Source organism: Neolamprologus multifasciatus, chromosome 23 (assembly GCF_963576455.1).
Source record: "Neolamprologus multifasciatus chromosome 23, fNeoMul1.2, whole genome shotgun sequence".
Lineage (NCBI taxonomy): Eukaryota > Metazoa > Chordata > Actinopteri > Cichliformes > Cichlidae > Neolamprologus > Neolamprologus multifasciatus.
Genome location: NC_140460.1, coordinates 31,127,941 through 31,140,568, shown reverse-complemented (window position 1 = coordinate 31,140,568; position 12,628 = coordinate 31,127,941). Strand labels below are relative to the sequence as shown.

Here is a 12,628-nt window from a genome sequence, read left to right as displayed (position 1 = left end):
ATAATTTAGAGGAGTACATTTCTTCGTGATCTTCAATGTTTACATGAATATTGGCCAGATTTAAAAACCTTTCAGATTCCAATTTTCTTCTTTGAAAAACTGTAAAATGCTGTTGAGTGCATTTTACATGCTGTTATCAGATAAAATCTGTGGTTGAACATTATTCCAGTTGTGACTTCTCATATGCATTTTGCCCTTTTTTGTGTAATTTGCTTCAGTTTAATCAGTATGAATCTTTTTTTTAACAGAAAATGTATACTGTCCTGAGGTCAAACCCAAAGGGTGAGGAAATTTTCAATGAATACGACAAAACTGAAACACCGTCAGATCCAACTTGTCAACAAACGGTCAACATACTGGTTGCAGATATGATGGAATCACACGGGTAAGAATTCTTTGATGATCTTAAAAAGCAGTGTTGAGTGAGCAGAATAGCAATACACTTTTTTTGTTTTTGAAATGAAGACTGACTAACTGTGCACTGGGGATTGCAACACTTTTTCCATATCTCCAAGATCAGTACTCAAAAAATGGTTACCTAAGTGTTAGCGCTGAAACGCAACATCTCTGTAATTTATGCAGTGGTACTAAATATGTATTCCTTTGCTCCATTTTTCTTGTTGGGTATGTTTTTTGTTTGTTTTTGTGTGTGTGACTGATGTGCATGCATGAGCAGGAACATTATTATGATCCGGAGGTCAATACTGGCTATCTTGCTTGGAGACTCAAGACTGTCCAACACAGTATCGATGATGGTGCTAGTGGGTGTCCCAGGCCAAACTTCCAGGACAGTCCAAAACCTGAAGAGAATCTTTGTTTGTTAGTGGACAGCTTTTTGGTGAGGAGTGCAGAGAGGCTCTGTCTGTTATTAGACACTCAACAGATAGGTCTGTGGTTAAAGAGAACATGAGAGTCACTTTTGATGCAAGATCATCAATCTTGGATGTCTTCCCTCATTTCCTTGATACACCTGGGTTGGTGAGTATATTTATAGACATTTCATGATATTAAGCTAAATATAACATTTAGCCAAGAACAGTTAAGTAACCAGTTTTTGGTTGCTGTTTTGTCTTATTAATAGATTGATCAGAGTTTTGCAATTATGCTTGGAGATGAAGCCTCTGGAAGATTGTGGCCTTCATATTTCAAGCAAAAAGTCATCGCAGAAAGTCTTCCATCCGGTCCTTGTGTTGAGGAGCATCTTTTGATCCAGAGCCTTCAAATGATTGGGGTAAATTTGGACAGTGTTTCACAAAAAAAAGCTTTGCACAGGCAGCCAATGATCTTGTGAGATTTGTCAAGGTATGCTCTATTAGCATTTTTTTGTAACAACTTTTTATAATTAATGATTTTTGGTCTGTTTGCTGCACAAGTTAGTAACATGGTAAGCCCCAAGATAAAAATGAAATCATGCTGTATCTATAGATATGAGAAGAGATAAAATCTGTCAGTTAATCGACAGATCTGGGGTCAGTGCACACTCGTGGCTCCTGCAAACAGAAGAATGTGAACTTAACAAATAAAACATTACTCTTTTTTATTCTACTTGGATCTATTTGTGTTAAGACAGGTTACTTGCTTGGGCCCATAGACCTTATATGAAAGCCAAACAGTTGAAAAGAAAATTTTACTCATGACTGAAATGTACTATTTAAATTCCAGGAAGGCGTCAGCCTCACTACTTTCCTGGAGAAAGCTGACACCAGGCAGCCCTTCCTTCTCTGCATTGGTGAGCAAAAGAAGAACTTTCAGAGGTTCTTCATCGTTGCAGACCAGAAAGCTATACCATGTGATGCTCCAACTTCAGTGGCTGCTTTTGATGGGCTATTCAAAGCACACTTTGTCTTCAGCCTCTCATATGATGAAGCTCTTACCAGTTTCTACACCTTCATTCAAACCACAATCTACAACATTGATTTTGGAAACACAAAAGAAATCCCTCGAGTCAAGGAACTTAGAGCATGTCTGCTGCGAGACCATTAAAAGGTCCACAAACTTAAAGGAGGGATTAAACATTTAACATTTAAAATTTCAACATGATTTATATCTAAACAAAAATCTGCATTTAAAATGTAGAGAGCAGTGATGTCTTTCATCTTTTTGTACTTACAATTAGAGCAGGGCGATATGGCCAAAAATATTTATCACAATATATATTTGAAAATTTGCGATGACGATATAACTGACAATGTAGTTGATGCGAGACAAAATACAACTCTACAACTTTACTAGCGCAAAAACACACCATCCATTTATTTTGACTTAAACAAGCAGCTGTTTTTTTTATGTGCATTAAAGCTATATAAAAATTTAACAGTGCAAATGCAAATTCCTTGCTGAAAGTTTAACCAAAAGGCATTTCCAGTAGAAATTGGCTGACATATCCTGAGCATAACCATGTATAATATCCACTGAAGTTAAAAAGAGGTGCTTTGCAACATTAAACTGCAGTGTGCCAAATAAAATGGTCAAATACATATTTTTCAGACCATAAGGTGCACTTGATTATAAGACACATTAAGTGAAACAAAGCGGTCAGATAAATCAAACTTTATTCAACTCATTCTTCTTGCTTCCTCCACTTCTGTACCATTGATTCATTAATGCTGTATTCTATCACAGCTGCTCTATTCCCATGTTGTTGCAGTATATTAATGACTAACCTTCTATTGTGGATGGATTATCTCAGTTGACTGACTGAAGTTTGGTCTGTTTACAGCATCCTGCCATGCGATTGCATTTGTCTCTAACCATCAGGAACCTTCACGTTAACTTTTATCGAGTGGAAAAGTGTTAGCATTCATCCTCCAGCTTCACTGTTTATGTTATGCTAACATAGCTGTGTTGCTAGCGATCATGTAGCACATCATTATATATCACCTAGCCCAACTTCAGTAACCCTACAAACGTCGCTGCTGTTTAGTTTCCTGTCTTCATTTATGTTGGAAGTAATAGCAGAGCATGTTTAAATTTTTTCTGAAATCTCTCTGTCAGAACATGCTATATCATGCTTAGGTAACTAGCGAACCTAGCGAGCTAACTTCCACTCCGTTAAATGTAATAAATTCTGTTTTCATGGATGCCTGGATGTTAAACTTCATAGTTACATTTAGTAAAGCAGCAATGCTGATGATTTTATTAAAGATGAAAGAATTTAGACAGATTTTTACTCTCAGTGATGCTGCAGTGTTTGTTTGACTTTGGGACCTGAAGGGGAGGGAGTTTAGGACCAAGACTATTCCCAGATTTACGAGCACCTTAGTCCAATAAATACGGCAATAACGACGGCCCGCTTTGCATGTTCTACAAAAAAATGTGCTTTGTTGTGTATCTGACGGACAAACACCAAACCAGTTCCACATCACTGAAGTTGCACCATTTTTGCAACGGTTCATCCGTTTCACTCAACAGTCGGCCATGTGCGTATGAAAACAAAGGCACTGCGCATGTGCGTTTGACCCATATTCTATCGCGATAGATCTTATCGTTTCTTATCGTTAGGCAACGATTTCTTATCGTTGCCTAACATTGTACCGGTATTACTGTGAACGGTATAATATGGCCCAGCCCTATCTATTGTGCGAGTCATTAAATGTTGATTCATTAAATGTTTCAACTACAAATTGGGTTAGAAATTATAGCACTGAATACCAGGTTGGCTTGTTTTTATGTACTGGAATGTCCAGCGATCTACCAGTCTTTAAGAAAATTTGCTATATCATAATACGTGAACAACATGAATTCATAATAGGCTGTACTGTCAACACCTTGTACTTTGATGAACACTTTCATGCAAACTGTATTGAAGAAAAGAGTAATGAACATGCTATTATTTGCATTGACCAGCTCACCTATGTCAGACCCTTTGATAAACAATATTCTAATGAAAGCGAGAACATGTACATTAATCCATATTCTTACATGTTTTAGAAAATGTTTTGAAATTGTGTTGCATATAAAAATAAATGTTTTTCAGAAAAACGTCAGCTTGTTTTCATGTTTTTTTCTAAAAGATCAGACCAGTAAAATTTACACCTTTTAGAATTAATTAGAAGATAACTCTTTTGTAGTTAAAATAAAATACTCTGTGAGAGTATTTTATTACAAACCTTTAACACCTAGTTAGTGTTAATGAGTGTTGAATTATCAGCTCCAGACACATTTGATATTTAACACTAAATCAGAGTTAATGTACCAACTCTCCAAAAAGAGTTAAATTAACACTCACTGGTGTGGACCCATATAGACACTGTAATAATGTTGAAATCAAAACTGACAGTGTTAATTTGGGCATGCTGGATTTGCTGTGTATGAGGTTGTTAGTCATCTGAAGCCTCCATGTTCCTCTACTGATGTTGCTCCACCTCAGTTATTATTATAGCAATCTGTTCTTGCTATTTGTGTAAACATGCTACAGTTCAGCCTCTGTTTATGAAAACTATCCTGGATCCCTCTGTTTTATCAATTTTTAGGCCTATTTCTAAGCTTCCCTTTTTCTCTAAAATTCTGGAGAAAATAGCTGGTTTTACATCAGAACAGTAATCCTTGCTTTTATTACAACTCAACTGGATTACTGTAACTCATACTTTGGTATTAGCCAGTCATCCTTGTCAGCAGCTTTTAACTGGTACACAGAGAAGGAAGCAAGTTACTCCTGTTTTATCCTCACTACACCGGCCGCCTGTCCATTTAGAGTCCATTTTAAATATTTTTTTGGTCGCAATGATTGAAAATGGACAGCATCTGTCTCCTGCCCTTCTTCAGCCACTTTGGCCAAGCTATCTCGCAGTATATTAAAGCAGAAAGTACAGATATTTGTTTTAAAATGTAGGGAGTAAAAGTAGAAGTTGTCAAGAAATACTCGAGTAGAGTACAGATACCCGAAAATTCTACCTCTCTAAGTACCTCTGTAAGTGCTTCAAAATCTCTCTGTCATTGGCTTTCATTTGAAAATGAAATTAGAATACCAACATTTTAATATGCTTGGAAATGAGTTTAATGGTTTCATTAAATATTTTAACAAACGTTTGTTGAAATGATGATGTATGTTAGAGGGCAGGACAGGAATTCTGATGACGTTTTAAAGCAGATGGAAGTTGTACGCTTCAGGTGTACGCTGAAATGCCTCGTACACCTGTGGCAGATCTAACATTTCTCTCCTGTGTGGGATGCACTGGTGTATCTTCAAATGACTTGATTGAGTGAAGTCTGTCCACATTCACAACAGGGCTTTTCTCCAGTGTATCTTCAAATGTGATAATCTATTGAATCTCTTTCCACACAGCTCACAGAGGAATAGCTTGCTGTCATCTTGCCTGGGAAGATCCAGCTGTCCTTCAGTAACATCTACCCCCTTCTCATCCTGAGGTCTTTTTGGGATGTTGCAGGTCGCTGAAACACATCCTATACTTGTGACAGATCTAACGTTTCTCTCCTGAGTGGATACGCTGATGATGCTTCAACGCTGATGAGTGACTGAAACTCTTGTTGAACTCATGACAGTAATGGGGCTTTTTCTCCAGTGTGGGTACACTGATGTATCTTCAAATGAATTGACTGAGCGAGCTCTTTCCACATTCATGACAGAAGTAGGGCTTTGACTTATATATGTTTTGGCCTTTTGATTGGCTTTTTGGGGTTAGGGCATCTTTACAGGATTCTCCTATAGGTTTCTATTCAGCTTTCTTGGAATGCCATGTCTTCTTATCTAATGTGTCAGGTTAAAGTGACTTACCTCTGCCACTGTCAGCATTTGGCTGCTGGTGTTACTCTGCTCCACAAATCCCTCCATCAGTGAATCAGCTCTGACAAACATAAAGATAATAAGTTAGGTTAGGTTAGAGGGTTGACGTTTTAAAGAGGATGGGTTGCTGAAATGCCTCGTACACCTGTGGCAGATCTAACATTTCTCTCCTGCGTGGGATGCACTGGTTTATCTTCAAATGACTTGAGTGAGTGAAGCTTTTTCCACAGTCATCACAGTAGTATGGTTTTTCTCCAGTATCTTGAAATTAGCTAATTGAGCTCTGCTCTGCTCCAGAAATTTCTCCATCACTGAATCAGCTCTGACAAACATAAAGATAATAAGTTAGAGAAAATGATCCAATTACTGCCATAAAAACAGCACTGATGTTAAGACTTCTCATCCAAACACATAGATGAATAACCACATATTTACCTTAAAAATTTAGCTTGAAAATAAGATGAAATACTTTAAAGTAGCAATAATAAAGATAATCAAGTTAGATATTTCAAATTTACAGACATTTCGTCTTGTGTTTTAAAGATGAACTGGACCTGAAATATAAATTCAGTTGAAAATAACACAAAGAGAAGTATAAAACACTGTGAAAGTCCTTTGATTTACTAGAACTACCACTGACCACCAGGTACAAATGAAACAGCTGAAGAAAGCTGTTTTTTTTCTTACCCTTGGTATGCGAGGGACGTTTGTTCCGGTCCTGCTTAATGCTCGTCTTCGAGAACTCGGAGAGATGCACTGATGGTATCCAAAGTTGACTCCACTTCAGAAGGTAACAGAAGTGAATTCAATAATCAACACCAAATATTTCATGAACCACAAATCCCAGCAGGATAACGACCACCAATGTTCCCTCTAATCTGCGCGCGTGCGCAATTGCGCACTGCTGGCACGGTCTCTGCGCACAGAAAATCTGCGTTGCGCACAAACAAAAATCTGATCTGAATTGAAATTAAAATAAATACATTAACAATTCATTCTGTTTTACAGTGTGAGTCAGTCAGTGACTGGCTGCTCCAGCCAATAATGCGATTCACATTCGTATATACGCAGCTAATCAGCGTTGTTGACAGGCTATAACAGCGTCCTTATGTGCCGACACCGGTGTTTTAGCTAGCAAAGCGGCGTGGCTGATGTGGAGTGAAGCTACGTTAATGACAACGTGTAGAACCATTGGAGATGTGAGCAGGACAGACGGAACAATTGACGGAAAAAGTGTGGACTTTATACCAGTTTTTGAATTGTGTTGATAGGCCACGTAAAACCAGAGTTATGATAAAAATATCTGCAATGTTTGGTTTTCTTCCTGAATACTATCGTTTATATTTACTGCGGGAAGAAACAGTAAAATAGGCCTTTTCTAAGAAAAAAAGTACTATGCGACCAATCAAAAAATGATATGGCAACATGGCATGTAGTTTAGGAAGGGGGAAGTTTTAGGAGCGACGGAGGTGTTTTGAGATGTGAGAGATTTGCGACGTTTAGCGCAAATCCTGTGTAGTTAGTGTGTAGTGTAGTCAGTAGTTTTGTTGTGTGCGTCAGAACAATGAGGCGACTACTGAATGTTACAGGTGTTACAGGAGTGACACATCTCCTGCTGTCAGGCCTGCAGGTATCAGGTTGTTGTTCTCCTTTATCTCATAGTGGACAGAAATTATTTTTTGGAGTGGCACAAATCATTTGTGTGGCATCAAGTTTGATGCAGAACACCTGATTGTTCTGTAAATAGTTTGAAATGTTTATTTAAAAAAACGTCTTGGCTGCATTTTTAGGTAAACAGCTGCAAAAAACTTTGTTGTTTGCGTAAGTCAGTTACTTTTTTGAAGAAGTAACTATATAATTAATTGCCCAACATTGGTCATTATTTACTGTATTTTGCAGACAGAGAGTTACAGGACTCTCTCCCAGACCACAGACTCATACTCATAATACAAGTCAGAGCTTTATATAAAAAAAAAGAAAAAAAAAAAGAAAGTTGTGTTTTCAAAATTGGAGTTCGAGTTATTTTTACTTCCAACAGTGTTGACACAAGTCACGAACAAGATTTTTTTAAATTTTCATTGTAAGTGGGATAAAGCAGTTAATTAAAAGTAGTCTAACATAAATGTAAATGCTGTCATTTGATTATTTTAATAAACCATGTAACTTGGATGGATTCGATGCTGGCGTAACCACAGTGCACTTGTCTGCTGTTGCTCACAGTGGTCCAAGGCAGCGGTCTCCAACCTTTATTGCGCCACGGACCGGTTTATGCCCGACAATATTTTCACGGACTGGCCTTTAAGGTGTCGCGGAAAAATACAACAAAATAAAACTAGTACCGCTACTGAAAAATAGAAGAGTTATTCATAACACACGTGAAAAGACCCAGGAAAACCGAGTTAACGATAAAAACGATAACAAAATAACGCTGAAAACCGATAAAAACCCTGAAAACCACACATTTCACACCTGAGCCTCAACTCTCGCGGCCCGGTACCAAACGACTCGTGGACCGGTACCGGTCCGATGCCCGGGGGTTGGGGACCGCTGGTCCAAGGGACCGCTCAGGGAATTTGTGTGTTCGCTTAGACACATGAAAAATTAGACGACCACTGGTGTTTTTTCCTTCCAACTTTATTTATTCAAAGTCATAAACAAAACAAAATAATAACTAACAAAGAAATCAAAATCTAATAAAAAAATAAAGCCCACTGAAAATCATTATTGAACAAAATCAGTTACATTTACATTTCAACCTTGTCAGAATATCATACATATTATAATTAGGGTTGGGTATCGTTTAGGTTTTATCCGATACCAGTACCAAACCGGTACTTTTGAAACAGTGCCGGTGCTTAAACGGTGCTCAAACCGGTGCTTAAAGAATGGAGAACACAAAATTGGTCCAAAAACCTCTCATGTTTAGCAGTTTTTTTGTAAAAAGATAACAATGTTAGCCTTTTCTGCAGCTATAGGGGATTTATGACATCACTCTTGGCTGGAAGCAGCGCTTAAACAATGGAAAAAACACAAACTTTCTCCAAAAACCTGTCATGTTTAGCTGTTTTTTTGTAAAAAGATAACAATGTTAGCCTTTTTTGCAGCTATAGGGGATTTATGGTATCACCTTTGGCTGGAAGCATTGCTTAAACAATGGAAAACCACAAACTTTGTCCAAAAACCTCCCATGTTTAGCTGTTTTCCACTTTTTCTTTGGTCATTTTAACCTTTTTGACCAGGGTGAAGGGAGTATCTGCCATCAAACAAGAAGACAGCCGCATGTAACTACGACGGTGTTTGCTAGTTCACCTTACATGCATTAATTTAATAACGTGGTTAGCCTACTCAATGTAAATTACACACGAACAACATTAAACTACTCACGCAGAGAACAACGGCTGTTGCTGCCATCATCATCCGTCATCATTTCTGCTACACTGGCAGGGCTAGGGGCCAGGACTCTCCTCTTCGGGTTTTTGGGGGATGTTGCTAACTCCGGGTCCGATAACAAGCAACCCACGAGCAGTAGATGTGCTTGGTGTGAGGTCTCGCAGCAAGCTATTAAATACGGCGCATTTCTTGGCTTTTAACAAAATGCTATACGTCGCCAGGTGTTTCATCAGATTTGAGGTGTTACCTCCTTTGACAGTATCACAGTATCACCTTAAAGCACTTGTTGCAGGCTGCTGAGTTTGCATCTTTTGCTGTGAAGTACAGCCAGAATTTGACCGCTTCGCCTTGGGCATTTTTAATCTGTAGCTCTGCTCTAAAAGAACATACGTACCTGGGCCCGCCTACTATCCTTGGAAAGGTAAAATGATTGGCTGGAATCCAAAGTGTATGACATCTCAGGAAAAAAAGCACCGAAATAAAACACCGAAATGTGCGCTGCTTTTCGGTCTGGTTACTACCATTTATTGTCAGAACTGGTGCCATAATGGCACCGGATACCCATCCCTAATTATAATTATTCAACAAGTTAAGGATGTTCATAGTGTTTTTGTAGTGAATATTACATAAGATGTTGCTATATAGTTCAAGGGAGCATATTACTCCTGTTTTATCCTCACAACACTGGCCGCCTGTCCAGAATTCTGCATTCTTTTTTGTTTGGGTTTTCTTTTATTATGGCTAAAAGTGGCCATAAATGTATTTGTGAATTATTGTAAAAATACGGCTGGAAGCTGAGGGAAAAAAAGAGTGTTTTGTGAAAGAAATGATGGAGGGATGACTATTATGCCTAGTGGGAGGGGCAATGGGATATAAAGGGAGGCCATTGGGGCCCACCGGGGGCAGTCTGTGAGATGTTACAGTGAGGGTAACATGTAGGCTGGCTCAGCCGATTGCGTTCTGTACATAGATTTTTGTTTTGTTTTGAATTAAGTTATTTGTTTATTTTCTTTGTAGATGATCTTTTGTGCACCTGGGAGGTTGGCAGATAAAAGTGACTGAACACTTCCTGACTATGCCTGCATTTGTTCGGGAGAGGTTTAGGACAGGACCCTGCGACATTGTTTTAAAGACTTTAGTGGTCTCAACCCTACTACCTCTGTGAGGTACTGCACCTGGACACTGTCTGCGTCGCTTAGATCAACTGACCAGTTTTTGCTGGCTGTGCTGAAGAAGCATTGGAAGTAGTGATGTGTCGGTTGCGAACGAAACGGCTCTTAGAGCCGGGTCTTTGAAGTGACGACGCGAGCCGGCTCCTTATTGGGAGCTGTGGGGGTTTTTTTTTCCGTTCTCTCACCCTCTCTTTCGCACTTTTTTTCCGCTTCACTCTGCACGCCAGCTGTGGCGTGTCCAGCGGAGTGGCCTGGGGGGGGGCACAGGCCACCCCCCCCCCAACCAGACTGGCCACCCCAGGTACCACTCCGAAGCTAAAACAATAAAATTCAATTAAATATCAAATGTACAATTATGTTTTCATAGTGAAGCGCAGATATCCGAGCGTAAGTAAACGCAGCATTGGCAAAGGAAGGAGAAACACGGCACCGCAGAAAACTATTTTTCAGCGAAGGAAAATGATGAGAAAATAAATGTCCCGTAAGTAATATTAAGTCTGTTGAGTTTAGTAAACTGTGGTGAAATTAGAATACCAAGGGAAAAAGTAACACTTAAAGAATTATTGCAACCGTCAAATATTTCAAACAGTAGGCTACTGGGGGGAGCTAGCATAAGAGTTATGAGTTATAAGATATAATCCAAGTCGTAACATTGCTGTATGGAGTTGCAGATTTGGTTGCAGGTTAATACTGGCAGTGTCGCCATGCCAGCTGACTGTATTTCATCATCAGCCAGTGTTGTTCTTTATACATTAATATTACCAAAGTTTACCATAAGGCAGCACTTACACTACACTGTGCGGTCTAGCTAATTTCTCTCATTTCTTATCCTACCTGCCAGCTCCATGTTACGAATAGAGTGTAAATCACCCCATGAAATGGCTGTGCCATGTTCAATGCAGGGATGTGCAGTTCTGGTTCTCAAGGCTCCTGTCCTCCCAGTTTCAGATGTTTCCATACTTCAACACAGCTGATTTAAAGAATCATTTATACAGACTTGTGCACAACTAGGTGTTTGGGGATTATTTGATTTGAATTGGCTATGTTGGTATAGGTAACATCTAAAACATGCATGATAGGGGTCCATGAGGGCCAGAATTTGACATCCCTGACTTCTAGTCAAAGTCATACATCAAGAAAGTTGTTGTTTGTGACATAGGTTTTTGCTTTATTACTTCAGGGCCAACCAGTATAGATAAAAGAATAGGAGTGAAGAGTGCAAAGATCTCAAAATATTGAGAATTTCTTCCTTAAAAAGGCTAAAATAACGCCAGAAGCAGAAAGCAGTGTCAGGGAAAGGTGGACTGAGCAGCAGTCATCATTGTCACCTGTGATTTCTACAAATGAAGGTATGTGTGAGAATGAATAAGGAAAATGCAAGGAAGGGATGTTTATATTGTCAAGTGTTCAACCGATCCATAGGGGACAAATCCTAATATTTGGGAATAAATAATTAAATAAGCAAATATATGTGTTTGCTTTAAATAACATGTTTTTCTATTTAATGAAATGTAATATTTTTATATTATCCCAGGCACTTCTTCACCGGTTCATGATGCACCAGATAACCAGGATGTGGTGCCTTTTGAAACATCTTCTTCTTCAACATCATGTACGACACCGGGCCATCCAAATGGTATTTAACCTCCAATCTTACTTTTTAGATTAATATTGATAGCCTTTAAAAACAAAATAATGATGTTGGGTAGTTAACATTGTGCAGTAAATATTTTATAATATTGATACTGTCACTTTTGCAAGAGATGTTTTTCTAGATTAAAAACAATTCTTCATTGATTTTTAAATTGAATCCTCCCATACTTAGATATATCTCAAAATCCAGCAGAGGGACCTAGACAGCCACACTTGAAGATATTTCCTCGAACATGGTGAAAAGAAGAGGGCCTTCAGCAAGACATGGTATTCACAACACAAATGGCTGGAATATACTCAAAGTCGGGACTCTGTCTATTGTTTTGCATGTAGACACTTTCCCCTTCCAAATGCTTCTGAAACTCCTTTTACATTACATGAAGGATTCTCAAACTGGAAGAAGGCATTGTATAAAGATGGAGGTTTTAAGGGGCATGAGAGATCTGAAGGTCATGAATGCCATGTATGCTTGGAGTTAGTTAGTTTGAAGCATGTGCGGTAATGATATATATCATGATATATATTCTTTTCTTCTGTATAACGTATTTTCCACACAAAAAATCCTTTAATTTTCTCAAAAATCGAGAGTGTGCCTTATGTATGAATTCTGGTTGTGCTTACTGACCTCGAACCGATTTTTGCATGCAGAAATCTGTTAAAAAATGTTTTA

General features: G+C 38.6%; 1 protein-coding gene across 1 annotated transcript; it reads left to right on the top strand.

Moving 5' to 3' along the window:
* Nucleotides 1-251: 251 nt before the first annotated feature.
* Nucleotides 252-7,736, top strand: LOC146491987 (uncharacterized). The gene is made up of 5 exons (XM_085150202.1): nt 252-385; nt 466-544; nt 677-907; nt 1,082-1,231; nt 1,663-7,736. Exons 1-5 carry the CDS (start codon nt 252-254, stop codon nt 1,981-1,983), a joined length of 915 nt encoding a protein of 304 aa, XP_085006328.1. The 3' UTR covers nt 1,984-7,736.
* The last annotated feature ends 4,892 nt before the right edge of the window (nt 7,737-12,628 follow it).

Excerpts from the sequence above, each read along its gene's own strand:
- LOC146491987 (XM_085150202.1), top strand. The coding sequence starts at position 252 with ATGTATACTGTCCTGAGGTCAAACCCAAAGGGTGAGGAAATTTTCAAT. Across the intron at positions 908-1,081 it reads GTCTGTGGTTAAAGAGAACA|ATTGATCAGAGTTTTGCAAT; the intron begins TGAGAGTCACTT and ends TCTTATTAATAG. Across the intron at positions 1,232-1,662 it reads AGAGCCTTCAAATGATTGGG|GAAGGCGTCAGCCTCACTAC; the intron begins GTAAATTTGGAC and ends TTTAAATTCCAG.